Genomic DNA, 27,961 nt, shown 5'->3' on the forward strand with positions numbered 1-27,961 from the left:
TTATGGTCACAAACAGCGAAAATGATTAAGGAAAAAAAATGGAAACCAAAAAGTGTTTGACTTACATGATATTAGAAAAATACTTTTAAAAGTAAATTAACTTGTAAATTAATTTCTCTCTCATTCTTTTCCAACCCAATGTTGGTCCAATTTTCCGAATTGTATAATTTAACAACTATAAAAAGAAAAATGTTTTTTTTTCGTCCTCATTGTAAATAATAAATTTTAATCACAAAAAAAAAGACTAATTGTCAAATACAATTAATCTATTGTTGTTGTTGTGGTTTTTTTTGTTCTGCAAAAAATGAATCTCTTTTTACATTAATGTTGTGAAAGTGGCAAGAAGATGTAAAGATGAAATGGATTAGTTGATTGTGAGAGGCAAAAAAAGAATTAATCATTTTCTGATGATGAAAATTTTGTCTTGTTCACTTGTGAAGCGTAAATTGATTCAGCAATTAAGTGTTTCGATTGGAAAATGTACTTAAAATTAGGCGATGATTAAAAAACTTCCAAGTGAAAATCGTTGTACTTGAAATTGGTGCAAATGTTAATCTTGTAACTCGACCCACCGATTGCCATTAGCGATTTTTGATCTTTCTCGTGAATCGCAATACTATAAACGTGAAATGGTTCACAGGGAATTTCGGAAAAAATTTTACCATTTAAACTCCAGGTTGACACTTGGGATGAACTTCCACCGGAAACAACGTAATCATTGTGAATAAGGGCAACTTGTGATGTAACATCGCAAGAGGAACTTTCAAAAACGACTCCTCGTGAAAGTGACCTCAAATGCCAACTACTTAAATGTGGACCTCCACCACAAACCATCCACTCTGACGAATTGTCCAGCGCAATACTGCCAATCCATTTACCGAAGGGTCGATTTAGCTCATTGTGTTTATAAGGTTCAATTGTGTTAACAGTTTTACCAATTCTCAAATCCCATAGGCAAACTGAACCATCTTCACTTCCAGAGAAAAGGATATTTGATTGTTTGGAATAAGCGAGACAATTAATATAATCAGTGTGACCATCAAGGGTTAATCTGGGTTGATTTGATTCCAGATCATAACCGTAAATCTTATTATTACCACATCCAGCGAGTAGCAGCTCATCAGTTTCATCGTTTCCACATAAAACAAGTGAATTAATCTCTGGACGTAATATTGAATCACCATGAGCAAGGGTTATGGACCATTGAGATTCAATTGTGTTTTGATTAACCAAATCTGACCATTTCCAGCATTTGATTTCACCTTTACCACCGGTCAAGATTAAACTTTTATTCCCGGTTAAACCATAGATCGCATCTTTATGAGCTTGTATTGAGATACTTGGTTGATAGATTGATTTGTCCGAACAAGGTTGATTCTCATGTGAATCAAATATTCTGGAGATTCCAAATAAAGCTAATTTACCACTTTTAAGGGAAGCAATTAAATATTTTCCATCATGGGAAAAGGTTTGACACAAAATGGTAGCATAATATTGCTTGATAGCCTCCGATCTGGTAACGGATTTATTGGCAAGGTCACCAGAGTCATTTAAATTAACCATTGTTACCAGGGATAGAGAGAATCAATTAGAGATTAGTAATTAGATTAAATATATATTTGCTTTCCTGTGTAATATAAATTGAGTGGAAATCTATTAGAGAGAGAGAGAAAAATTGTGAAGGAAAAGAGAGAAGAGAAAAAAAATTCATTTAGATTCAGTAAACAGGGAAAATTGGAATTGATTTTCTATTGACATATTGAGGTGAAGGTCACAGTTAATTAGTGGAACAATTAATCAATTTTAAACGAGTGAAAACTTACCCAAATTAATTGTGATCAAAGAAAATAAACAAAAACAACAACAAATGCTTCTTGTTGAGAGTCTTTGATGAGCAGATAGGATGAAGGTTAAGAGAAATGTAATCACAATTGTTTGATGATTAAAGAAAATGATTTAACTTTCACAATCGAATACTGTTAATGATGTTGATTAATTGGTCGATCAGTTTAAAGAGAAAATAAATTTGATTATCTGGAGACAAATGAGTGGATAGAAATTGAAGAGAAAAGTGTAAACATCAAAACCGAAAACTCTTATGGACTAACATATGATTTTCCATTTGGAAGGAGTAACAATGGAAATAATTGTAATTCGAATTTTTTTTTGTTCTTTTTGGTTGTTTTTATATGGAATTGATTGGATTTTATTTGAACACTGGGCAGTTGATTAAGAGGAAGGAGAGATTGTTTTTGTTACATGATTTTCTTTCAATTTGGCTCTTTAATTTGGCTCGATAACAATTAACGTTTTACAATTTGCGTGAATTAGAATTGATCGTTTTTGTTTGTTGATTCTTGGATTTGGAAGTGATGGGAATATGGTAACAATAATTAAACAATACAAACATCAAAAACCATAGTTAAAAATCTTTCATAATCAATTTGGATCCATCCATCTTGATCTGTATCATGTTGCCTGAATGCTGAGGTTAGTGATTGAAGAAGTACACATAATTGGATGAAATCATCGAAATAAATTGATCCAGAAGATTTTCTATCAAATTTTCTGACTATTATGGTGTAAAAGTTATCCGATAATCTGTAACCAAAGGTGGTTAATGCTTGTTTCAACTCGTTACGGTCAATATTTCCAGAATTATCTCGATCAAATGATTTGAAACAGTTTAACCATCTAGTTACATAATCCCAGAGAGCAGTAAATTCTTGATAATTGATTGCTCCACTTTTATCTTTATCAAACATCCCGATCATAAGTCTCACCGTTTCACCATTAAATGGACTCCAAGTCCCATTTGATAAAGCTGATTGTAATTCAACCGCATTGATTGCACCCGATCCATCTCGATCTACTCTTCTGAAAAGATCATAAAGCCATTTATTATCGGGCATTTGGTAAGTCATTGTTTCACTTTACAACTAAAGAAATAAACAAATGTCAACAAAAATGGAATCTCGATTCACAAAACCAGTAAAAAAAATAATTCCAACGAAATGATGGATTGAAAAAAAAAGAAAAACTGAAATTAAACTGTAACAATATGAAGGTAAAAAAGTGAAGTGTTTCTTTTCACGAGTGAATGGAAAGAAAATGGTGAAAAATAATTACACAAATTAACGAAATAGATTTACACTGATAATGTTAATTAATAAATTGTTCGTTACTCCCATTAGTCAGAAACAAAGAGAATCAATTTTTTCCTTTCATTCTAAAGTCACGTGACCTTAATGTTCTTCTACTAGAAAATCCAATCGGTAGATGGAGTTACATGGATCTTAATTGTAAAAAATTAATTTCTTTTTTCAATTCCAATTTGGAAATGGAAATTTGGCAAATTATAAACAATAAATTGATTTTTTTTTCTTGATTATTCAATTTATCCGTTATACCGTTTTACTTAGAGTTTAAGAGAGAGCACTTTTGTTCAACTATTACAAATCCGTGAACGAAAAATAAATATCACAATTTAATAAGTTTTTATGTTTTTTGATTGTCCTCAATTGGTATCCAAATATATACTAAAGCTTTTTCACTGGTTGATAGTTAATAGTTGTGTAGATAAACCAATTTACTTCCGCTATCAATTTGAGTTCGACAGATTGGACAGAATTTCTTAATTTCAATCCATTGACAAATGCAAGTCCAACAGAAAAGATGACCACAAGGTGTAGATGTTGTTTCCTTCCTGGTTGACCAACAAAGTGAACATCGAACACCATTTGGTGAACCTTCGATTGATTGAAGGTTTTGTTGGTTAACCTTTTCTTTTTCATATTTTTTAATCCGATAAGTGATCATCATGGATAAACCAAATTCCAATGTTGATAAAATTCCAAGTAATCGGTAAAATCTTCGATAGTCTTCCGTTAATTGAGTGTGAGTTGCGTATTTAATATTTGAGATTCTCTTGGAAAATTGGTAAAAACTACCAAATATGTAGAAAAGAATAAGGTTAATGTGTTGTAACTTTTCCATCATAAATAACACCGAGTCTTTTTCCCATTCTTCAGAATTTCTCATTAATTTAGGAATAATTGTACCAGTGATTAAAGGATAAATACAGTTGATTCCAATCATAATTACTCGACGTAACTTTGATGGAACACGAAAACCAATCTTATTTGAACCATCAATTTGAATTAACGATGTATACTCTTCACCCAATGTTTGAAGGCCTGACAATGTGGTTACCATGTAATAGGAAAGTGGAGCAATTAAATTTAATTGTTGACGATACTGAAACCATCTTTGCATGCCAATTATCTTTTGGAATATGAAAGACCATTGGTTACCAAGCCATTCAATATATTCTTCATCTCTATTAGATCCAATTACCAATAAAACTGGTGAAGGTTCAACTGAAGACATGATTGTTAATCTGAAGCGGGATAAATGATAAATCAAGAATAAGAATGACATAACTATAAATGATGTTAAGATCAATATGTACTAACCTTTATTTTTTGATAATATGATTAATGTAATCTCGTTGTAAGTATCTTGTAATTTCCTTTGTCAAATATCAAGTAAGATTGTTTTTGAATCTTGGATGCTTAATATGAAATTGAGTGGATTGCTTTACAACTGAATCACCATGATAGTGATAATTATTCTGCTAATTAGATTGAAATGAGATCAACTTTGTTCTTGATTATGATTTCCCTTCATGTTATCAAATCATCAGCAGGATGTAATATGATTTCCTCGTTGAATATAAACACCAATCGTCTGAGTCTCATTGAATCTATTGGAAAAGATAATAATAAAGAAAAAGATTAGTTAATGAGAATATTAAATATTGTGACATTACTATGATCACGTAGACTAATGAATTGGAATGAATCAAATTGATCAATCGTAATCATAGAGGATTAAAGGTATTATCCAGATTAACATTAATCAAAGAGTTAAGTTTGAAGATCTAGATTTGAATCTTGATAAAGGATTAATTAACTTTCGTAAATGGATGAAAGAAATTTTTAATCTGACATCAAAATCCATTTGATTAATTAGAATAAGACAAAATTAATGAGAGAAAAGGAATGAATTTCAAAGCAAATACATTGGTAGTAATGTTTGTTTTGAATTGAGAAAATATCATCAAGTGTATTTACTTACAAAATAAATGTACTCTCAATGATGCACTTACCATGTAAACAATTAGATAATAATTAAAGTTGATTCTCACAAAATGAAGAAAAAATTATATTCCATTTGGTAATAAATTAACAATCAATTTGATTGTAATTTGTATCAAGTGAATCACAGAAGAGCAAACAGAAAATTAAATAACATCAACAATCAGCTGTAATGTCAACACTATAAACAGAAGTAAATGAATGAATTGATTACATTGAAGAGGTTGAGAAGATTAAATTGTAATCTCAATAAATGAAGATGATAATTTGTGATTACGATGATGGTGATGATCCAAGATAATTGAGAATATGAGGAAAAGTGTTCAAATTTGAGAGAATAAACAATTAATTCAATTCTATCAGGTCATAACATGAGAGGTCAAATCATGTTTTCTTTATGTGATTTAAACAACAAAAATGGTTTACGTGACTTCCACTTAAACTGGATTAGTGTATTGAAAGAGATGATGATGATTAGTATGATGATGAAAATAAATTGTTCAGTTATTTACAATATGCAAAGTGAAGGAGACACAAGGTGAGTTGGAAGAGAAAGAAAGAGAGAGAGAGAGAGAGAAGAAAGAAGGAGAAAGAGAGAAAGAGGATAAAAAAGAGAGACTATGAGAGTTTGCCTGATGGAAGAAAAAAGAATTTTCAAATATTCTATTTGGGAAGATTTTCTCTTTTGATGAAGACAAATGATGATGATGATGTTTTCGGAATTAAAAGGATCGAACGATGAAAAGGGGAATAAACACCAATAAAAGGTAATCAACAATTAAGTATTTTAATTACTCCGTTTATGTTTAATTTCTTTTATTAACACAACCGGTGATGAGAAGGTGAAACAACAAATGAGAGAAAAAACAATTTTTTCTACTCTCTTTCTTTTCTCTTTCTTTTATTTTTGTTCTTCTCTCTTTTCTGGTCCTGGTTTTTTCTACCAATAATCACGTTCACCATCAGTTAACCTTTTCTCTTTTACTCATTCAATTTGATTGTGTTTTTTTTTCTTTCTTCCTTTTTTAATCAACCAATTTATCTACAATTAATTGTTAATTGTTTTCTATTCCATTGATATTCATTCCTTATTAGAGAGGGTTAACACCTCTTTCTTGTTTTCTCCTTCTTCGATATCCCTTTTTCTCCTTGTGGTTCTTTTCCCTCTGTGATTGACTCTTTCTCTCTCATTATCTTCATCTCTCTCTCTCTCTTTAGTTGCCATTTCTACTATGGGGATTTCTCATTGTTGTTCTTCACATTATCTCAATATGGTACCAACTCTACGATTACCTAGTGCCCTTAGTGGAATCACTTTAGCTCAATTAGTTGTGATCGTAACCCTTTTACCCTTTAGTTTTCAATCAAAATATAAAGGTTAGTATTTTTACTCATATGTTTCCCTCTAAATTGTTGTTTCCTCCATTTCTTTCTCAAACTGTGACTCTCATTTCCACAAGAGGAAGAGTTTTATTGAAAAGCCGGTTTAATTACGGTTGTGTATTTACCATTCACCTAATTAGGTTTTGAGTGTTTCTAATTGTGTTTTTGTTTTTCGTTCGTTTCACTTTTCCTTTGACAGATAGTCAACTTGTAATCTATTCAAATGGTCCATGTTTGATGATCCGTTTCTTTGAATCCCAGTCAACAGATTTGACGCCATCTTTTCCCTCTTTTCCCTCATTAAGACCTTTGGAGGTGCCATTAAAAATTGCCGGTAAAAATTGTTCTCAAAATGATCCAGGATGGATTACATCAGTTGATTACTTTATGGATCCAGTTACCTTGGACTTTCATCTAATTTGGGCTGATTCAGATAGTTCAACTCTATGGACTGGTCGGGTTAATTCAACAAATTACCATATAAGTGATGTGAAGCAATTACGTGATAATAATGATATGCTTATTGGAGCTCGTGTGAGAAGTTTAATTGTTGATTCTGGAAAGATGTTCATTAGCCTTCCATATTTACATCGAATTGAAATGTACGATCTCATTGGTGGTTTATCGATTGCTCAAAAAAAGTCAAATTCATTTTCGATTAATCTAAACCGAACCATCTTATCTGAAGATACTGAGAAAATAGGAAAAGTGCTTTATAATGTAGATGAAGATAAATTATTTTGGATCGAAGAAAATAAGTGTCTATGGTTTGGAACTCCAAGCTCACAGAAAATTATGGACAGAAAACGGCTCATGTGTACCAATTCCCTAACCGATGGATTAATTTATTCTGCTGTTATCGATTCAGAGACGGGCGATATTTACGTTTTCAGTGGTAAAGGCAAAATAGAACGTCTTTCTGGTCCTAATTGGTCCCAACGAACTACAGTTATATCAAATTGTTTAGCCGAGGAAAAGTATCAATATGCTAAATTTTACACTATCAAGATGATGAAAGAGAAAAATTTTCTCAAATTCTATGCCAGTGATACGCAACATTACGCATTCCGGCAAATTAGTTTAATCAAACGATTCAAGACAGGAAACAACGATGAGGGAGATAACGATGAATATATTTTGGATAAACAAAATTCTGGAATCTTATTCACTGATGCACCAAACATTTATGATTTTATTTTCCCTGGTGATGATAAATCTAAAAGCAAAGTGATCAGTTCACCAAGAGACCAAGAGATGATGAATAAAGCGACACAAGCACAAGATGAACATGATCTCGCAACTATAATATACGATGAAAATTTGGATCAAGATGAAGATTTGGACGCGAATAATGTTGCAATTTCATCATCATCGTCATCTAGAAAGTATCAATCAATGACAAGGCCCAAATTAGAATTAATTAATAAACAAGATCTTCCGGAATCAACTTCCTCCTCTAAGCTTTTCAGAAGAACGGAATTACCTGTAAACAATTTAGATTCAATTAATTCCCTGTCCAATATTATTGTGTCTTCTTCTTCATCATCACCATCGCCCATTGAAGGTTTACCTCCTCAAATAACCTTATTAACTGTAACATCATCATCAACAATTATCTATTGGCTTTACGGCTTCTTATCGATTGGGCTTATTATCGCCGTTGTTTGGATTTTATTAACTTTAATTGGATTAAAGCGAAATTATCAAAAAGTTTACACCGATGATAACAGTTTAAAGGAAAATCTAACCAGCGTTAAATATTAAAGAGAAACAAATTAACAACAATTACCAGCTAATACTTAAATTAGAAATCAAAAATGTTTAATTGCAATTATAAATAATATATAAAACAAAATGTTAAATGTAAAATTTATCAATAGTAATAATATAATTATCACCACAATTTGTAAAACCAATCAAACTTTTTCAATTTGGTTAGTTATTGATCTTGTTTTTTTTTTCATTAATTTTGATTCTTTTTTTTTGTTTTGTATTAATAATTAATATTGATTGATAGTTAATTGTTTATATTGATCATCAATTCAATTGTATAATTTAAAATTATTTTTCATGTTACATTCAATTGCTATGTAGTTTTCAAGCAATTAGAGTTATATTTGTTTAATTAACGTTCACTGGGAAACATCATGATCAGGGTAAAATGAGAAGTCTGATAAAAGGTAAATTAATATTAATTGTGATTAGTTAATTTAATCTTCCATAGTTGTTTAAAGTCAAGGTTAAACAATCAAATGGGAAAGATGCACAATCACTGATTAACTGATGAGCCTTTTAATGTAAACATTTAATTCCTGATTATTATTAGTTTCTCGATTCATTTTCCTGATTCTTATTTTCCAGTTTTCAATTGAACAATCAGTTGATTGTTTATCTTGGTTAATTAATTATCTCATACCAATTTAATCAATTGTTTAGTTAACTTTTCAAGGAGAAAAATCAAATCTACAAGCAACATTGGATTTTCTAACCTCTTTCTTTTTAAACTTCCATTTGATAGATAATTAACTCTAATTGTTATCAATTGGTTCTCGTCATCTGTTGATTATAATCAACAATCAAGGAAAATGTTGAAATAAAAGAAATGAGACATTTTCAGTCATTTATTATGAGAATTACAATCATGTTTAGGTTGATTGTCTTCTTATTCTGGATTCTCAGTTGTAGTGAATAGATTCCGATTTTTTCCAAAAAGCACTGAAAATAGAAAAGAAAATGTTGGAAGTTAATTGCAAGTTAAATAATAACAATTAGATGAATTACCTCCTCGAGAACTTCCTTGTTGATTAGCGAGGTTCTTTAACTTTTCAATTTCCGATTTCTTAGTTGAATCTAAAGTAAATTGTCATAAATCAGTTAATTTTAATTTTCTTCAATCTCGTTCTAAATTTACCTTCATCGTTTTCTTCAGAGTTACTACTCTTTGGCGGCGGCTTATAAACGAGGCCAAGACCTAAAGGTTCATCGGGATCATATGGGTACCAACAAGGAACGAATGATTCTTGGCTTCCATTTGGAAACTCTGGTGAATGTTCAGGACACAGATCGCTATTTATTCTGGCGTAAATATCAATAGTATTAGTAATCAAGGTAAGTACAAATTGATTATATAAATAACAATTTCCAACTAATAATTACCTGTAGAAAAGCTTCAGAAAATATTTGACTGATATTCTTAGTATGAATATTCTGGGATTAGAAATATTTTTTGATGAATTATAATCATCGGCTTTTGGAAATGTCCATTTGATTGTAGCTCTTTTTAGTGGATATAAGTTTATTTCAGAAGTTAAAAGGTAAGTGTATTTACCACCAGGCTCAAAGTTCGAGAAATTATCTGAGATGTTGAGTCCATAAGCGTTTCCTTTTTCACTTTCAAGGTTAATAGTAATTGATGCAAGTCCAGGCTCAGAATAGTTAGACAAAGTGAAATTAATTCCATAATGATGAACTTTGGATGAAAAGAAGAAGAGTCGAGAAAAAAGTAGAATCAATAGAGTTAAATGTACTTCGATTAAACTTACGACAATATGGGAATTTATCACTCGTCTTGAAATAATATTTCTTAGATTTTCCATCAAAAAAAGTATCTTGTGTTTTTCTATTCAAATTAAGCCCGAATACGCGGTCACTATAGATACGAAATGGAACACACTTTTTACCATCATCACCACAATCGACGGTACATTGACCTTTCTCGAATTTATCATAACTTGAACATTGGTAACCAACGAATTGACAGTCGAAAGATTCAGAATTAACCAACATTAATTGAGCTGCAAAGTTTTCATTACATGAAACAGTTTCATTCGTCACCTTATCGTATGTGCCATTTGAATCAATGAACAATCCTTTCGATTCATTACACATATGATATCCTCCATTTGGATAAAGATCAACATCTCCAACAGGAGGACCTATTTTTAAGATATCGAAAGTAATTAATTAGCTAATAAAACGATATGAAGAAAGAAAATAAAAGTTCACCTCCAATAGTATCATAATTGTGAAGAGCATCAACGAATAGAGCATCAGTTGGATCTAAACGAAGTGAAGTTAAATTCTGATAGAAATCGGGACCTAAGGAATCTATTCCAGAGATCCGTCCAATATACGGAGCTTTTATCCTTTCACCTACATAGCCAGCGATATTAGCACCTAAACCGAAGCCAATCAAATGGATATCAGACATTTTCAAGGCCGAGAACATTTCAAGTCGTTTGATAAAATGAACGATCGCTGTACCAACAACTTGAGAGTTCACTATCGATTGACAAGAGTTGACTTTTTTCGCGCCATTCGACCAATCGACTGTGAATACATTTATCGGTTTGATCCACCGGTTCCAATTTTTAGGTACTCCTGAAAGAATATTGTCTCTGACTTGCTTCAGAGTGACAATTTAAAATTAAGATTAGAAATTTCATAGAATATATTTTAAGAATAATCTTACATTCATCCAATCTGTTTCATTAGTAGAATCGACCAGTCCATGGATGATAAATTTGTTTTTCAACCCTTTTTCGTAAGTTGAATTGTTCAATTGAGACTCTTCAAAATGGTATTGTAAATCGATTGGACTTTGTCGATTTCTCCAAGTGAATAATCTTAATGACAAGCTAATCTCCTCGAAACTTTGAGGTAAAAGCATCATCGATTCACCAGCAACGTCAATGAATTCAACCCTTGGAAAGCAACCCAAGTGCTCATAACATTTTTCCAAATTATCTAAATTTGAAGAAACTAGAGTTCATGATAAGAGTTTAAAAACTGAAAATTTCAATTCAATTGTCATATAAAAAATCATTAGCTTTCCATGTAATTATCAATCGATCAATAAACAAAATAATGATCTTTTCCATGGATCAATCGATTACAACTAATAATATTCGTTGGATAAATTATATTAAATTACAAAGACCAAAGAGAGTCTATTGATAATGATTTAAGCTCTTGATTCAAGTTCAAAGGTGAAATGACTCAGGACAAATAACGAAATACCCTGAAACTCTAATAACTCTGAAGATATTTGCACCGTAATGAAAAATTGAAATTTTCTGAATCAATAGCTTTTCAAAAATGATCTCGTTCATTCATTGCTGTCAAGGTTGTCACATTTTTCGTTGTGATTACTTACTATTTGTATCATTTGGATCCAAGTGGACATTTTTAATAAGAAATGATAAATAGAGTAAAAATTGTAATAAATTTATCTCCATGTCAATCAACACGATTTGAACTTATCGACGGGATAATAGTGAGAAAAATTAGTTGACCACAACGATTGACACCATTTCACATGAAAAAAGGTTTAGAAATTGTCATCAAAATTAATCGAAAATAGATCGAAGTGTATCAATATTAGCCTAATACTATTAGGTACAGAACTTTTTGATTCGATGATTATTTGAATGCAACGAAACTCCGTAAATTGAATAAGAGTTTTGGTAAACAAGTTGATTGAGAATCGTGATGCTTTCGATTATCAGAATCATCGATTATCATCGATAGTCGAGGAAAATTTTTATGGAAAACCAAACATCGATTTCTCTTTCTCTTTCTTTTATATCGTAACTTTCACTCTTCTCAAGTTCTGTCTTACTTTTCTTCTGTCTTTTTCTCTTTCGGCGAAATACCGATGATCATCGATTCTAATATTGCGTCACAATCAATTATTGGAAATTTTAATTATCGCAAATCATTAATTGGAAACGAGTTGAAACGGGAAAACCAAAAAAACAAGAGAAACTAAAAGGAGTGATTAGTATTTTATTTCCAATGGTAAACAGGTAAAAGAAGTTTAATTTAGTTTTCTAATCAGATTGTTAACTATTAATAATTTAAGGAGATAATTAACTGAGATAAGAATATTAAATTGAAATGAGAAAGATAATTAATGAATTGAAGTGATCAAATTTTGTTTTGCAAGAAAAAAAAGTTAATCATTCAGAACAGATTTGAATTTAAATCAATGGAATTGATTGTAAACATTATCATTTGGTTAACTCGATTTAACTCAATCAACGAATCAATTGATTAACTGAGATCTTTTCTATTAGCATTATAATCACAATTGAGATCAACTGATTAACAAATTGTTGCAAATTGAATTTACCTTCTGTTGATTTACTAACATCAACTCATTGTTAATATTTGATTATCGTTATTATTATTATAACCAAAATCAGAATCTGATTATCAACCAAACTTACAATTTGATTAGCTTAGACAAAGTTAATTCAATCTGTTAAGTGATTAACATTCTGTCCCTTGGTAACTTATTAATGAAATGATTAAATCAATAGTAATTAACAAATTTTTTTTTCTGTCAAAACAAATATCATTTAATAATTAAACGTAATAATCAGTTGATGACAATCAAGTTATAACTATGATATGTAAGTAAATTTAATAACAACCATAATAATAATGTATAATGTATTAATTGACTAATTAATCAATTGATTTGAGATGTGATTATGACAATGATGATTATAATTGATGATTAAAGAGAAGAGAGAGAGAGAGAGAGAGAGAGTGAAAGTAAATTAATGAAAATTAATTTGATTTCCAATAAAAACAAAAGCAAACACACAATCTAATTTATGGAATCAATTATAAGGTCTCGAATCGTAGACAATTAACTGATTGTTGTTGTCTTTGGTATAATTATATTACATGTTGAATCGCAGTCAATCAGTTGATTGTTATTCTAATTCTATTCTAATTTTCTCTTAATCATTAATCATAATCATTCAAACTGATTTGAGATGATTTAATGTTCAATATTTTAAAAGTTAATTTGATTACAGTTGATAAATCATAATGATATTATCGACAATGTTGATTAAATATTAGCAACTAATATGTTATTAGCATTGTTATTATTATTAATTTAAAAGGTTTACAAGTTGATTTGAAGTTGATTTGTGTTGATGAAGTTAATACAATTTAGCAATTCAATTACAATTACATATCATTTTGATTGGATTAATTTGTTGATTTTCAATTCAAATTTTTTTCTCTCTCTCTCTCTCTCAATTTTTACGATTACAGAACTTTTTGTTTTTCGGTTTCGATTTACTCGATTTTCACTTTTTCTCTTTTTGGTTTTGATAACTTTCTTTCACTTTGTTGTTGATATTATCGATTATCTTTGTGAATCTACTTCCGTCGTCTGAAACAGGAAATCGGGTTAAAGTAACACTGATGATAACGGATTTGCCTTTTCTCTGGACTCAAGATATCACGAGTTGGACCCGAAGGGGATGAAGATGATGAAGATGGTGAAAATCGTCCAACTCCTCGAAATCGAGGGACAAGGGTATAGAATTTGTCCAGACCGAGGTCGTTATCAAGACCGGAATTAAATATTAAATCAGCTCCAGATCTCTGTTAATTCAGATGAATATTAATGAGAGGAAATTTATTCACAATGAAATTCAATTAATCGGATAACTTTTCAAGATTTCCACCTAAAAACTAACCTTAATGTTTCATAAAAGTTCAATCAACTTACTAATTCACTAACAATAGCTAATTTTTTTCTATTTTTAAATGATTAACTATTTACACCTAATTGTTGATTAACTAATATGTCAAGTCAACAACCTTTCGAGTGATTTATTAACAATGGTTAATTCAAATTGTAACCTTTCCCTTTGATCATTTGAATAAAACTTTTAAGGTTACGATTGAAATGATATTTTCCATTCAAATCATATTAATTTAGAACTTTTTTCTTCCTTTAAATTTCCGAGAATTCGAATCCCTCTCTCTAAAATGTTCAGTTCAGTTCGAAGAAAAAAAAAATCTATTCACACTAAAAGAGAATAAGTTAATTTCTCAGAAAGAAGTTTTTTCTTTTCTTCAAACTTTTCATGATAACTCATTTTCTCATGAATGGGCTAACTGAATAAATTATTGATACTCGAATCAGTTAATGTAAAAACTACCATGGGAATTAGAAACATTTGTATGCACTAATTGAAATGATTAAAGATCTAAATTGAACACTTAATCAATGACAAGAAAAAACAACAAAAACAACAATTTCAAATATCATGATTACTTGAAATTGATTGGAAATAATTTCCAATTGTTGTGAGAAAAAATCATAAGAATCGCGAAACAATAAAGATTTTAATTGTTGATTTAATTGTTACCTGTTTAGTGATCCATTCATCATCTTGTTCATCGGTATTCCGTTTAATTGTTTCCCGATTAGCTGCAAGAGCAACAATTAAATTAATCACCAAGATCAATGATATCAGGTAAATGGTTGTTAAGCTGTTTCTCAGATTAAAACTCATATTTGCAAATTTAAATTTTGTTTAATTATTGATGATTAAATGATTGAAATTGTCCAATTGAATTGATTGTTGAATCACAATGTAATTAACAGTCAACCACTAAGATACACAATAAGTTAATGAAAACAAAAAACTGGTTGATTAGTTAGTAGATTGTTAGTTGATTTGAACAAACAAGAAAACAAAAGCGAGTGGATTAGTTGATTGTTGATTAGATTATCTGATTAATAGTGATGGATAAAAAAAATCTTCAGGTTAATATAACTTTCTCACTTTTTGATAGTCTCTCTCTCAAACACTCTCACTAACTCACTATATATATAAATAAATCTCTCTCTCACTTACTCTCACGAAAATTGATTAGTTAAATCGGTTTATATCTCTTTGAATGAGCAAATGATTTGAATTCGTAAATTAATCAAAATATCAGAAAGTTAAGGAGGTTTGAATTTATTTTTTCGAATTGGCGTTTGATCCGCTTCTCACTAAAGATGATGACGAAGATAAAAGGTTGAAAGATGAGAAGAGTGTATGAGAGAGAGAGAGTGAGAGTGAGAGAGACAAGAGGGAGAGAGAATTTTTATCTTGCTTATATTCAGTTGATTCTTGAAACTGATGAAAACAAGAAACGATAATATTTTAACTCCCATGAGATGCGCAGTAATAGGAATCCAAGGGAATCCGTTCATGTTTTTTGTTTCTCTTACGTTCTGTCAACTCTGATATTCCCTTGATCAGCATCATTAGGTGTTGGCTTTTTTACCGTTACATTTACATCAACATGCGCATTCATTTGTAATCGTCAATGTCCAATCAGTTTGTCTTGTGTCATTTTCTCATCATGAATCAATTAAAGGGATAAAGGGAGTGTAGGTGATGATGAAGATGGTGATGATCATGATGATGACGATCATGGTGCTTATGGTCAATGATTATTATCCTCTAATTTAACTGATTAGCTGATTTCCTTCAATTCATTACGATTCTGTATTATTGTGGTTTTTCATGGGGTCAGATGATTTTCTGATTGGTTAACCTGATCAATTGGTGATTAAATGAATTATGTTTTGTTTGCAGCATTTTAAAGTAAATAGTTTTAAAGTTTATTTGATTCATTTCTGAGGTCGGAATAGTCAACTTGAATTGAATTAATTGATTAATTGTTTATATCACATGAGAAATGATGTAGTCTAATTGTGATCGGAATAATGAAAAACTTTTTCCCTGAAATTTATGTTATCATGATGACGATTTATCATCCTCAAGTTTACATGGATAATTACATAGCCTTGAGTTAAATTATTTTCAATGAACTTTTTCAACCCTTAATCCTCATTATAAGGTGAGAGAGAAGTGAGATGACTTTGATGAAGATAAAGGTGAGACTGAGAAAGCGGAAGTAAGGTGATTTTTTTTGTTTCTACTTGATTTTTAATTCTTCCATGGGTTTGTTAAGGGATGTTACATTTAAAAGTACATTTCCGATTTAGGTGATGATGAAAAGAAGCTACAATTATAATCATGATGATAAAGATGACAGAAAATTGATCAAAACTCAAACGGAAACGGAAATGATGCTGATAAAAGTTCAATCTCTTGTAATTTGATCATTTTCTTTCATGATAACAGTTGATAATATTTTTAATCTCAAAGTTTGTTTATATCAGATTAATAACTTTGTTGTTGTTGTTTAGTTTTCATCATATCTTTGGTTTTGACCTAAATTTTGATATTATTATCGTCATGATTGAGATTTAATTACCGAAAGTATATAAATAATATCAAATCAACAGGAAATTGAAACGATATGAAAAAAATGAACCCATATTAATACATATTGTATATTATAATATGTAATCAAATTGGTCGTAAATGATTAGTTGATATTAGAAATCAATAGATTGAGTTATAAATGTTACAATAATTTAATCAATGGCTTAATTGTGAACATAGATTAAACGAAATGAAACAATCAGTGAAATCCATCAAAGATGATTATCAATATTTTCAGATAAATTGATTGAATAAAGTGGCAAATGAATAGATTTGTCAACAATTTACTATATCTAAATTGTTGTAAGTTGTTTGTAATCAAGATGATTCCTGATCAACTTGTTGATTCTTGACCATTGACAAGATGTGTTTGTCTATTTGTTGAACCCCAATCAATAAACATTGACAAGTTACACTTGCAATTGACATTTAACTCAGTCTAATGTTAACATTTATCATGAATAAGTTTTCATGGTGTCAATTCAAATCGTAATTAACATGTCAATCTATTAGTTTGCTTCCAAAGTGAGTAGATGAGAGAAATATGAGATAAATGAAGAAGCCAACAGCTCATTATCGTAGATGGATAAGTGTTCCAGCACAATTCAATCAATCCCATTAAGCAAAGTCTATCAGGTGAATTCGAGATGATCAATTTGGATTGAAAAATAGAAGAAAAAAAAAATTAAAATCAATGACAATTTATGACAATTGGTCAGCTAAATAATGACCATGGTAAACCATATTATCTACACATTAATATAATACAGTGAAACGAAATGAGTTTCATTTCATATATCAGGAAAGGTGATAACAACAGGTGATATTAATATTGTTAGATAATCAAGGATTCGTGTTAATTAACTTACTTTGAAACTGTTGAATAATTAGTTGACCAGATCAGATAGGGAATTGAATGATAATACCAAACATAAAATTGATAATGAAGGGATCGAGCAACGGTTATCCCAATCAAATTGCTTGTAAATAATGTTAATAAAATTCCTGTAACACAATTAAATCAAATAAGGTTAAATGTACAGGTAGTTTTAACTGTGTGTTTCTTAATCATTATCATTGGTAATTACAATTAAGCTCAATAAACTTGTAATGATATTATTTTGGGCAAATAAAAGTTCATCTGAAACTGAGTTTAACTTCCCAGGGAAAGTTGGAAATGGAAACAAAAAAAGTTCTGAAAATATCATGAAATTGTTCATGGGGGTCAATTCAGTAAACTCATAGCATTACATCACCTGATAACTCAACATAAAATTATCACCATGTAACTTATATGTTCACATTGAATCAATTGTCTTTATCAATTGAGGAACCAATTATTGAAATTGATTATCTTCCTCATTGAAACATAGGTTAACATTGAAATTAACTGATTACAATTAAATTCTTATAGGAAAATAAAGTTGTAACTTTTACCTATAAAATTCATGGTGAAATTAACGCAATTATTATTCAGATTGTGAAAACAACAAACACACAATCAGTGATTTAATAATTTACAATAAGGTTACATTTTCAATTTGGATAAACAATCAATGATTAACTAATGATTATCGTCATCAATCAGGATGTAATTTATAACTCATATCAACGTAATCATCATTTTCATTAAAAAACATGAAGAAAACAAAACATTGTTATCAAATGATTAACTAATCAAATTGTAATTGTTTCAATTGAGTCCTATTCAATTAACATCATCATCAGTTTGAAAAGCTTGCGGGTAATCAATTTATTAACTTTTAATCTGATCATAATTAACCCATCATTAAATAAGCTTAGGGCTTAATAGTTAATTTCTCTATATTTATCATGATACATATTAGTGAATTTAATTTGATTGTTACCAATTTGATTTAGTTAATAATTAGATTTTTGTAACTTTATCAACTGATTGACAGATATTGTTTTTTAAATTGCTACGAGCATTTTAATTGGTGGTTAAAATTGACGTTGGAAAATGTTGATAAATCATTTTGTTTACAAATAATCAATTTTAAATCACATTTTAAACAAGTTAATTAACTTTTAGATCATGATAATGATTGTCGATCAATTGATTTGCATCGAGATGGAAAATTAATTGAGGTTGAATTTTGTTGATTGAGAAAAATGTTCCATGTACTTACTTGAATTCGTTAATTTATCCTGATTAGAGTTAATTTTGTTCCTGATTCTTGTCTGAAATGTTACTTTGGACCAGAATTTAGGTTTTCTCAAAAGCGATGAATACCTGTTGAGATAATCCATTAGATCAGAATTAAGGATAATATTGATAATTTAAGATTATTGGGGTTATGATTTGTTCCTATTCTTGTTCTAGTTCAAGTTTGAAAAGATTTTAACAATCAATTCCAGGGAATCAAAGTTATCATGAAAACATAAATAATTCATCATGAAATTTGTGTGAAATTATTGACAGAAGTTCAATGGAAGTGGACAGAGAAATTTAATTATAAATATATTAGTTCAATCTTAGAACTGAATTGAATGTTGGAAACTCAAGAGTTCAATAAATAAGCCATGATCACAGGGAGAGGTTAAGATAATCATAAATGAAATTATATCTTAATTATCAGATAAACAATCCGTAAGTAAATCAGGCTAATAGACTTTCAATTGATTACAATTTATCTAATCACAGCATAGGAAATTTGAGTGGAAAAGTTAATCAGTAAATAATTAGGTTAAAAGCTAAAGATGAAGACAAAAAAAAACACTGACCAAGTTAATTAGTTGATTAATGAACAATTAAATACTAACCTTTTACCAAAAAATATCACCAATAAGATAACATGTAAGACCAATAGGATTAGGTGAAAGTTACGATTAAGAAACAGGGTCTCACTTATACATCTCCAATTAACTGTCCATTTGTAGAGGAAAATCCGACCCAAATTGAATGATCGAGTTAAATAATTTACAGGGTAGGTCAGTAGAAAAGGTAATCCAAGGAAAATCTGAAAGAAGAAAAAAAAATCAAAGAAATTAAAATAATTTGATAAAAGATTAGCTAATTAACTAACTCTAAGATTGGCCAATTTATTGATTAGAGTAAATCATCAGATTAGACAAAATAAATTATCAAACAACATTAATAATCATTTGTTGTTATGTCTGATTGATTAGTTAATCAACCAGGTAGCAATCAACATTTGAATAATTAGTCCAAACCGTAAATCAATGTGATTAATTAAATTAATTAAATGCCAATGACGTTACCTAAATAATGATTAGACTGGAAATCTCTTGTTTCATTTCAATTAATTGTTTCTCATTACAAAAGAAAAACTTTTCTAATTACAAATAAGTGGAATGGAAAAACTTAATAAGGATGATCATTAGAAAACCAGATTAACTTTGGTCTTAATTGCGTTGGATTGACCAAACTTTGATTAATTATTTGATTTGATTAAATAAGTTTGAACTAACGGCCGTTAGTCAGATACAAAATAACGTAAAGAAGATCGTCAAAATGACCTGTTTCTTGGAATTACTCGACTTAGGTAACGATCGAAAGGTTCATCATGTTTTTCACAAGTTTTCATGATAAAATATCAAAAATTCATTGCGAATATATTAATAAGTCGATACTTTTAACTTTAGTGTTTCCTGATCCTTTTGTTTTTTCACAGAAAATTGTATTAATATTAGAACATGTTAACTCGTCCTTTCAAAAATTCATGGGGGTATTAATAGATTCAGAATGAACTTTTGCTCTTCCTCCAGTCAGCATTATCTTTCTAGCTCTTCAAAAGTGATATTTTTTACAGAATTGAATATCAAGACATATCATCATCACCATTATCATAATCATTTCCAAGTAAATTTCCGATCGGGTGAAAATTATCATGGGAATTGGGAGTTAACTGGATGAAAAAAATTCTCATATTATTCAGTTCATTTGACCAATGGACTAAATGATGATAGTGTTGCATTTTCATAATGGAATGGAGTATATTTATTATGAATAAGATAAAGTTCTTTAACCTTTTCTACCTAAGATGAGCAAATCATGATAATAGAAGATTAAAGTTTCACAAAATGAAAAATCGAAGAAGATAAAATGAATGAAAAGAAAAAAAAACAATAATAATGATCATGTTAGTATTTCCGGTTGATATTTATAGGGATAAAATTGTATAGTCGATTTCCTAGAATTTTGAGATATTTATTCATAAGAATCAACATGAAAGTGCTGACAAAGTTTCAAATACTAATGAGGTGGAAGAAAAAAAGTTCAACAACATCAACAGAACAAATGAACTTGAATATGGAATTTTTTCCTGCTAATATACATTTATTAGTTCATCTTCTCTGGATCATCAATCATCTTTCAGTAGAATTGGAATCTTGAGAAAAATAATAAGGAATATGTGTAAACACCATGATAACATGAGGAGATACATGAAATTCAAATGAAATCGTTTTTCATCATCAAGTAAAATGGTGAAAGATAATGACAATTTCCGGTTCTAATCATGATTATCAAGAGATGTTGTTATTATTGACCAGGAATGACTGATTCTCTTGACATTGGTTATTATTAATAATCATTTGGGGACAATTTTCTCAGAGCTAGTAAAACTTTTCCAGGTAGATACAAATTGGTAAAGATAAATAAAGGTCAGTATCTTTTCAATAAATGATATTATTTTAATCATCTAATGATGATGATAACGAAAATTAAATAATAAAGAGATGAAGATAAACTTTGTATCAACATCAATAAGTGTATATTGATTCAAGTATAAGGTGAGTGATATTCAACTTGAATCTCATGAGATTGAAATTGATCTTCTCATGAAAAACCATATTGGTAAAAGTTGATGATTAATATGAAAAGCTAGAGGCTCTGTTGGAGCATCAGAGTATTGGTCATCTTCATCTTCATCGTCATCATCCTATCTCATATCTCATCATTTTTATCATAATAAACTGAAAAACAATCAACTCATCAATACATGTTGCAGGTAACATCAGTTTCAGATGGTTAAGTTGATCAGTTGATTATATTTATCATCAATATTATCATAACCTCGGATGGAAGATGATGAAAGATGATAAATTTACACTGTAATCTAAGCAAAATGTTAACATATTATAAAAACGATGATACTTTTAGCTCTTACCTGAGTAAAGGCACAAATACTCAAGTATTTAAGTGTATTATAAGGACCAGTTTCCTCGAGAAATGTAATCAAAAGACCAGGAGCAAATAATAAGATATTCATTTTAATGGAAACTCCAATGCTAAAGGTGAGAAAGAGAAAGAGAGAGAGAGAAAAATGATGATAAATGAAGATAGACTTGTATAATTTTCCCTACTGGACATTGTCCATTTGAGTTCACATTCAATATCAGATGAGTTATTTTTCAACCCTTTTGCCTTATTTTGTATGTTGATTGAACCGTTAATTGTAAAGTAAATTAACCAAATGATTAACAGTATTGTGAATTTTTTTGTAATTAGTAAACATTGATATTAATTGTTGAAAATTCTTACAATTAACTGATGCAATTTAAATACAGACAAAAATTATAACCATTAAAAGAATCAGTAATAGTTGTTTAAATATCGTAACAATTAAAATTAACGAATCGCACAAAATTATATTAAAGACAAACATTTGATTAAATTGTTGAAGAAAAAAATTATAATGATATCTGGTTAATAGCGATAATTAAGATTCAATTCAATTAAGGAGAACACATAAACACAATCAACTATTTAATCAAGAATGTTTCATTCATTTTTTAATTGTTATGCTAATCACTTTCAATCAATTTGATTTCACTGAAAATTACAAAATCAATGCATGTTAAAACCTAAATGATTAGCAACAACAATTAGCCAATAATCAATAATAAATCAGAGTGATTATCGTTAGGGTTTAATTGTTTATCTTTTTATCGTTAATCACTTTTCAAACTCTTTCTTTTACAACAATTTAAATCCTTTTGACTTAATAATGGATTTAATAACTCCAATCACCTCCCAGTGTAATAATGATAATCTCTCAACGGATTAACCCAAAACTTAATCTGATTGTTTTTCACCGTTCTAAGTACCTTGATTATTGGACTTTTATAAAAATAACGAGAAATTTATAATTCTGTTGATTCAATTAACTTTTTTCCTGATGAAAGATGAGGAATTAAACAGTAAATGGTGAGAAGAAAAGGAAAAAATCAGATAAGATGATGGAATTAAGATTAATATTAAAGGTGAAGAAAAAAAGATTATTAGAAAGTTAAAGAGATTAAAAATGAATTGGATTTAATTGTCATTTGAAATGTGAGAAAATTAGACAATGAGATTCAATTGGAATTGATTATTTGAAAGCTTATTAGATGATAAAGTTTCCAGGGAAATAGTAATTTATCATTAAGAATGATAATGATGAGGATGATTAAAGATGATAATAGAATTACATTCCATTCGGATTTATCCTTAATCATCAACTATTTATACTATTATTGGATAATCGTCGATTTAGATTTGAATACATCATTAACAATTGAATTCCAGGTAATCAATCCAATTACTTTTTTCTTTGTGTAACTTTAACTCTTTCACTAATTAACCTTGATTTAATTTCATTGTAGTTATATAATCAAAAAGAGAGCTGGTATTATAATTAGTTGATTATCTGGGCTTAATAATTATCGTAAAAATCGTAAATGATAATTGGATATAAGGTGATTAAAATACGAGCCGTTAAAATGGTGATATTAAATTAAGATTTAGCTAATTCATCTTAACAATCTAGGTTAACTGGATTAACAATTAAGTAACTAAGTGGTTTGTGAGTGTCCAGCTAATTATTTACCTTTGAAAGATTGATGATGATTAGCTACTTAAACAACTGAGAAAGAGGATTAATAATAAATGATTAGAATCCAATACATATAATATAACACAATTTAAAATGAAATTAAATCCAAGATAAATGCCATCGGTGATTAATACCAAATGAGATTATCAAAGCAAAATCTGATTATCTTGATCTACAGGAAGGAAGCATAAAAAATGGCAATTACAGTCCATAAGATTTCATGTTGAATACTCAGCTGATTAAATGGAAATTTCAATGAATCAATTGTTACAATTAAGGATTCGATAATGGATACTAATTAGTAACCAGAGTAATTACATTTGGCCTTTGAATACTACTCGAAATATCCTCCAAAAAAAAGCCTTTAGTCCACTTTAGTTGTTTAGAATCAATTTAGAAATAATTCTTGATTTAAGTAAAAGTTTTGATCTAATTTGCGCCAAAATTAACCGATAAATAGTTAACTTAACATAATTTCGGGATAATTTAATTGCAAACAATTGAAATATCAGGATTCTAATTTTTTCAAATTAACAAAAAAGACAAAAAGTAAACCAAAATTGTCATTTTATGCTCCCTACTGTACTTAAATTAGTTAGGATATTTAATAAAAAATGAATAATAATCCAATTGATTGAAATTCCTCATTATTATAACAATTAGTCAAGATGTAAAACAATAACAAATTATAATCTTAGCTAATTATCTTTATAACAACTTTTAAATTTTCACGTTGAATGAAATGATTAGATGAATAATCAAACATGTTGAACATCATAATTAAAACACGAGGTAAGTTGATTAAGAGTGTTGATTTCATTACAAGGCGGTTGTTAATCATGAATGGAAAAGGAGGGAAAAAAACAAATTACAACCTGGAAGGTCAATTATTGAGCTAATTAATTGGATCTCTTGTTATTATTGACAAATTAGTTCAATTATCTAACAATAAAGTGATGTAAGATGTGCTCATGGTAGAAAAGAATAGGAAAAAACAACAATCAATAATAAGAAATAGAAGATTAGCTGATTCGAATTGTAGAGATGATCAAGGAATAAGATGATTGTAAGATGATAATTGCGTGGGCTTCAGGTTAACATGGAGAAAAAGGATCTTCCAATAAAAGATTATGACGATAGTAGAAAAAGAAAAATCGAAACAGGTAAAAGTCTAATGTTTAATTTAGAAGTTAATTCTTAATGAGAATTGAACAAATTCGAGAAGCTGAATGGAAAATGATTTATAGTTAATAAGATAATAGAAGAAAATTTCTCTCGGAAGTAAATGTTAAACCTTTTCTTCATTTTTTCAACTAAATCTTATTCTCTAGAGTTGAATATACTTTCTAATTGTTACTAAATTATTAAGTAATTGATACTTAATTCTAATCTGTCAACTACTTAAGTTACTTGTTCTTTCTAGTATTCGATTGACATTTTAATCGACTTTATCTCTCTCTCTCTCTCTCTCTCTCTCTCTCTCTCTCTCTCTCTCTCTCTCTCTCTCTCTCTCTCTTTCTCTTCATCTTTCAACTTTCTCTGTTCGTGTAGCTTAATTATTAACACGCAATTGGATGGCCTCAGTTTCTGGCCTTAAATTTGATACCTTTAAGGAGACAGAAAATGAGTCCATCATCAAAATACTCTGTTTACTTGGATGTGGAAAGATAATCTTTAATTCATTTGGGAAATTAATTGAGCAACAATTGGTTAATTCTAGATTATAAGATTAGATTGATTGTCCATCATGATTGTCAGAAAGAAAATGTAATTGTAGTTGTAACAAGAATCAAGCTTTACAAGAAAATTACCTGTAGATAGATTGAGATTCCCTATAATATAATTCTGATAAATAATATTAATGATACAATATTCTTAATCGTTACTGATTGTGAAAAAAAGTCTATGAATTATATTATCTACTAACTGTAACCTTTATTGATGATAATAGGCTTCAATTTTTGATAATTATTGTCTAAAGTGATAAATATCAGTATGAAAATGTAATTGGATCAATTTTTAAGGTGATATTTTTAAGTTGCCCTGAATCATGATACTCAATCAACTTTAAATTGATGGCAAATAAGAAGTATGAATTTGAACCTAAATTAAGATTATCTCACAATTTTATCACTTACAATCTGATGAATGATGAGATCTATTCTTGGCGAAAAATTAATTGTCATATTGGGAGAATCAAAGTTAATTATGAATAAGTCAATCGTTGATTCTCATGGTGATCACAAGTCTTGAATAGATAAAAATATTACTACTGCAATATGAACAATTAGTTTTGAAATTGTTTCAGTAACAAATAGATTGACAAATATTGAAACTCTCTCATTGTCTCTGATCAATGAATTCAGGGAATGATTATCATGGAAAAACATTGAAAGACTAACCTGAACAGTAATGCCGCTGATTTCCAATGTTTTGATAGAATTAAATTAACAGATAAATAGAGAGCAAACATGGCCACTGGATCGTTAAACAATCGTAATGAGTAAATTGAGTGAATACGATATGAAGTGAGACACATCATCATCAGAACATATGGAGGAACCTGAATGGAAAATGATGAAATGTAATTAGATTAGATAGAGATTAAGAAAATGGAACAATAAACAGGAGGGAGAGTGAGAAAAAAATTGGAATAAATTAGAAAGGAAAAGAAAACAATTAGCATTCATCTGTCAATCAAGTGCAATGTCGGAAATCTCAATCAAAGGTAAACAATCAGATAAACAAAGAGATAATCTCTCCATATCCTGTTTACTATAATAAGAATCCACCATTTAGATTTGGCCTCAAATACCGAATAGTATTGATCGAAATTAACAAGTTAATTATATCAACGATCAGTGTATTGCAACAGTACCGTTACAATTTAAACAAAATTTACTAAGAGGAAATCTTTTTGTGAGCAACATTGCGACATCTCTGTTATATTTGCAGAATCAACAATCAATGTATTGATAATTCTGATGATGTTTCTTGATTTCTCAGCAGAAAATGAATTCACCAAATGATCTGTGTAAATGTTTGTTGATCTTGTTTTCGTTGAGGGAATTTGAATGTCTCAGTACCTTGCGAACCCGATTGTAAATATTAAAAACAGCAATTAAGTTGAACAGGTATAAAAGAATGAAAAAATATTGACCAAGCTGAATTGATTTTCCTTGACCAGTAAGAAAGTATAACAATGTGTAGACATATAAATGACCGGCAGGATAAACAATCGGTCCAGTATCACCTGAAATATTATTATAATCCAAAGTTCCATTGAGAAAACATCTAACCTGTTGCATGTATGTACTCCAATCAATCTCGGTGTCTTATGAAACGAAAAAGAAAACAATAGAAAATAAAATAAAAGAATATGAGAACAGAATATAAAAAACAAAAGAATAGACAAAAGCTTAATCTTAATAACGGATTAATTTAAAAAGGAATTAGGGAATTAAGGCGAGAAGAGAAAAGGAAATAAAAAGTTAAACATGAGAAAACATTAAATCATCTTCATGAAGATTTTTTAAAGATGGAGGGAAAATCTTTGAGACAACAATATAAGTCTCACAATTGTGAGAAGAAGATAAAAAAAACACTATACTTACATTTAACACGTTGAACAATTAACAAATTAAGAGCTAATTCAAAGACAATTAAAAGAAAACAAATTACCGGAATATAAGAAACATCAGTAAATAAACCGATTAATGTTGAGATTAAATTTTCTGGTTTAAGAGAATCAAATAGTCGAGTTAATCTACTCCGAGAAGATTTAATCACTTTCCGAGACATGTTTTCTATCCTGCTAACAATTAAATCAAATTCTCCAAAACAATTAACCAAACCAACAATTAAATCAAAGAAAAACACATGACATTGGATTTTCCAGCTGATGGAACTTGAATTCTTTTCTAAAACTTCCAATAGGTGGAGTTGTTTTCCATTTTCCACTTAACGGTTACTCTGCCATCTATCAAGTACAATTAACTAATTACTTTGAGACAATTAAGTGACCAAGAAATTGTTTAATTAATCATGTGTACCCACCGGTGGATAACACTTCATGTTCATTGTTAAATGATTAAAGGTTCGTAATTAGAAGTTAAATGTTCTATCAAATGTTCAGGTTCTCTTTTTTGTTTATATTTTCGAATAGAATTTTTTTTTTAATTCTTTTTTCTCTTCTTTCTATTTTTCTTTCTTTTTAATTCTCTTTCTACAGAATATTCTGTAGTAGAATTGAAATTTCATTCTGATTCTTGATTCTTCACGCTTTACCGATCTCTTCATAACCTTGAACAAAAAAGAAAGTTTGTTTTATTATCATTATGTTGTGTGTTTATATATCTACAGGGTGTAAATGTAAATTTACCATGTAAGTGTAAAGGAAAACAATTTTTGTTCGGTCACTCTGATGAAGGAAAAGAGAGAGAGAAAGAGAGAAAGT

The 27,961-nt window shown here is 29.2% G+C and overlaps 7 protein-coding genes across 9 annotated transcripts; 1 reads left to right on the plus strand and 6 right to left on the minus strand.

Annotated features, from left to right (window-relative positions):
• Nucleotides 1–205: 205 nt before the first annotated feature.
• Nucleotides 206–2,128, minus strand: LOC128392816 (THO complex subunit 6 homolog). Its single transcript, XM_053352894.1, has 2 exons — nt 1,824–2,128; nt 206–1,653 (listed from the first exon to the last, which is right to left on the minus strand). The coding sequence occupies exon 2, from the start codon at nt 1,561–1,563 to the stop codon at nt 502–504; it is 1,062 nt and encodes a 353-aa protein (XP_053208869.1). The 5' UTR covers nt 1,564–1,653; nt 1,824–2,128; the 3' UTR covers nt 206–501.
• Nucleotides 2,129–2,263: 135 nt separating this feature from the next.
• Nucleotides 2,264–3,117, minus strand: LOC128392818 (programmed cell death protein 6-like). The gene has a single exon (XM_053352897.1). It carries the CDS (start codon nt 2,922–2,924, stop codon nt 2,394–2,396), a length of 531 nt encoding a protein of 176 aa, XP_053208872.1. The 5' UTR covers nt 2,925–3,117; the 3' UTR covers nt 2,264–2,393.
• Nucleotides 3,118–3,396: 279 nt separating this feature from the next.
• Nucleotides 3,397–5,426, minus strand: LOC128392817 (peroxisome biogenesis factor 10-like). 2 transcript variants are annotated; one of them, XM_053352895.1, is made up of 3 exons: nt 5,171–5,426; nt 4,476–4,765; nt 3,397–4,399 (listed from the first exon to the last, which is right to left on the minus strand). In XM_053352895.1, exon 3 carries the CDS (start codon nt 4,387–4,389, stop codon nt 3,565–3,567), a length of 825 nt encoding a protein of 274 aa, XP_053208870.1. In that variant the 5' UTR covers nt 4,390–4,399; nt 4,476–4,765; nt 5,171–5,426; the 3' UTR covers nt 3,397–3,564. The 2 variants fall into 2 exon arrangements, with proteins under 2 accessions (XP_053208870.1, XP_053208871.1); XM_053352896.1 differs by having other exon boundaries at nt 5,140–5,426.
• A 358-nt stretch (nt 5,427–5,784) lies between these two features.
• On the plus strand, nt 5,785–8,445 carry LOC128392815 (uncharacterized). The gene is made up of 3 exons (XM_053352892.1): nt 5,785–5,926; nt 6,378–6,536; nt 6,742–8,445. Exons 2-3 carry the CDS (start codon nt 6,392–6,394, stop codon nt 8,304–8,306), a joined length of 1,710 nt encoding a protein of 569 aa, XP_053208867.1. The 5' UTR covers nt 5,785–5,926; nt 6,378–6,391; the 3' UTR covers nt 8,307–8,445.
• Nucleotides 8,446–9,136: 691 nt separating this feature from the next.
• Nucleotides 9,137–12,024, minus strand: LOC128392814 (pancreatic triacylglycerol lipase-like). 2 transcript variants are annotated; one of them, XM_053352891.1, is made up of 8 exons: nt 11,698–12,024; nt 11,014–11,288; nt 10,548–10,947; nt 10,085–10,477; nt 9,699–10,011; nt 9,454–9,617; nt 9,324–9,392; nt 9,137–9,257 (listed from the first exon to the last, which is right to left on the minus strand). In XM_053352891.1, the coding sequence occupies exons 1-8, from the start codon at nt 11,777–11,779 to the stop codon at nt 9,205–9,207; spliced, it is 1,749 nt and encodes a 582-aa protein (XP_053208866.1). In that variant the 5' UTR covers nt 11,780–12,024; the 3' UTR covers nt 9,137–9,204. The 2 variants fall into 2 exon arrangements, with proteins under 2 accessions (XP_053208866.1, XP_053208865.1); XM_053352890.1 differs by having other exon boundaries at nt 11,014–11,303.
• Nucleotides 12,025–13,320: 1,296 nt separating this feature from the next.
• On the minus strand, nt 13,321–15,448 carry LOC128392802 (uncharacterized). Its single transcript, XM_053352881.1, has 2 exons — nt 14,726–15,448; nt 13,321–13,952 (listed from the first exon to the last, which is right to left on the minus strand). Exons 1-2 carry the CDS (start codon nt 14,870–14,872, stop codon nt 13,725–13,727), a joined length of 375 nt encoding a protein of 124 aa, XP_053208856.1. The 5' UTR covers nt 14,873–15,448; the 3' UTR covers nt 13,321–13,724.
• A 1,257-nt stretch (nt 15,449–16,705) lies between these two features.
• Nucleotides 16,706–27,410, minus strand: LOC128392793 (lethal(2)neighbour of Tid protein-like). Its single transcript, XM_053352873.1, has 8 exons — nt 27,120–27,410; nt 26,592–26,839; nt 25,908–26,068; nt 21,799–21,919; nt 19,430–19,626; nt 18,796–18,899; nt 17,515–17,650; nt 16,706–17,274 (listed from the first exon to the last, which is right to left on the minus strand). Exons 1-8 carry the CDS (start codon nt 27,304–27,306, stop codon nt 17,139–17,141), a joined length of 1,290 nt encoding a protein of 429 aa, XP_053208848.1. The 5' UTR covers nt 27,307–27,410; the 3' UTR covers nt 16,706–17,138.
• Between the last annotated feature and the right edge of the window lie 551 nt (nt 27,411–27,961).

The sequence above is a fragment of the Panonychus citri genome, unplaced genomic scaffold, assembly GCF_014898815.1.
Source record: "Panonychus citri isolate SS breed McGregor unplaced genomic scaffold, ASM1489881v1 Contig00137, whole genome shotgun sequence".
Classification (NCBI taxonomy): domain Eukaryota; kingdom Metazoa; phylum Arthropoda; class Arachnida; order Trombidiformes; family Tetranychidae; genus Panonychus; species Panonychus citri.

Bases quoted from the DNA above. Each gene is read 5' to 3' on its own strand.
- LOC128392816 (XM_053352894.1), bottom strand. From the start codon at position 1,563: ATGGTTAATTTAAATGACTCTGGTGACCTTGCCAATAAATCCGTTACC.
- LOC128392818 (XM_053352897.1), bottom strand. From the start codon at position 2,924: ATGACTTACCAAATGCCCGATAATAAATGGCTTTATGATCTTTTCAGA.
- LOC128392817 (XM_053352895.1), bottom strand. From the start codon at position 4,389: ATGTCTTCAGTTGAACCTTCACCAGTTTTATTGGTAATTGGATCTAAT.
- LOC128392815 (XM_053352892.1), top strand. From the start codon at position 6,392: ATGGGGATTTCTCATTGTTGTTCTTCACATTATCTCAATATGGTACCA. The intron at 6,537-6,741 runs GTTAGTATTTTT...TTCCTTTGACAG, and splicing joins TTTTCAATCAAAATATAAAG to ATAGTCAACTTGTAATCTAT.
- LOC128392814 (XM_053352890.1), bottom strand. From the start codon at position 11,779: ATGGAGATAAATTTATTACAATTTTTACTCTATTTATCATTTCTTATT. The intron at 10,478-10,547 runs GTGAACTTTTAT...TCTTAAAAATAG, and splicing joins CAATTATGATACTATTGGAG to GTCCTCCTGTTGGAGATGTT. The intron at 10,012-10,084 runs GTAAGTTTAATC...TTTCATCCAAAG, and splicing joins TGATAAATTCCCATATTGTC to TTCATCATTATGGAATTAAT.
- LOC128392802 (XM_053352881.1), bottom strand. From the start codon at position 14,872: ATGAGTTTTAATCTGAGAAACAGCTTAACAACCATTTACCTGATATCA. The intron at 13,953-14,725 runs GTAACAATTAAA...CTGAATTAACAG, and splicing joins ATGAATGGATCACTAAACAG to AGATCTGGAGCTGATTTAAT.
- LOC128392793 (XM_053352873.1), bottom strand. From the start codon at position 27,306: ATGTCTCGGAAAGTGATTAAATCTTCTCGGAGTAGATTAACTCGACTA. The intron at 21,920-25,907 runs GTTAGTCTTTCA...TCTCACCTTTAG, and splicing joins TCAGCGGCATTACTGTTCAG to CATTGGAGTTTCCATTAAAA. The intron at 17,275-17,514 runs GTAAGTTAATTA...TTCACCTGATAG, and splicing joins AATTATTCAACAGTTTCAAA to ACTTTGCTTAATGGGATTGA.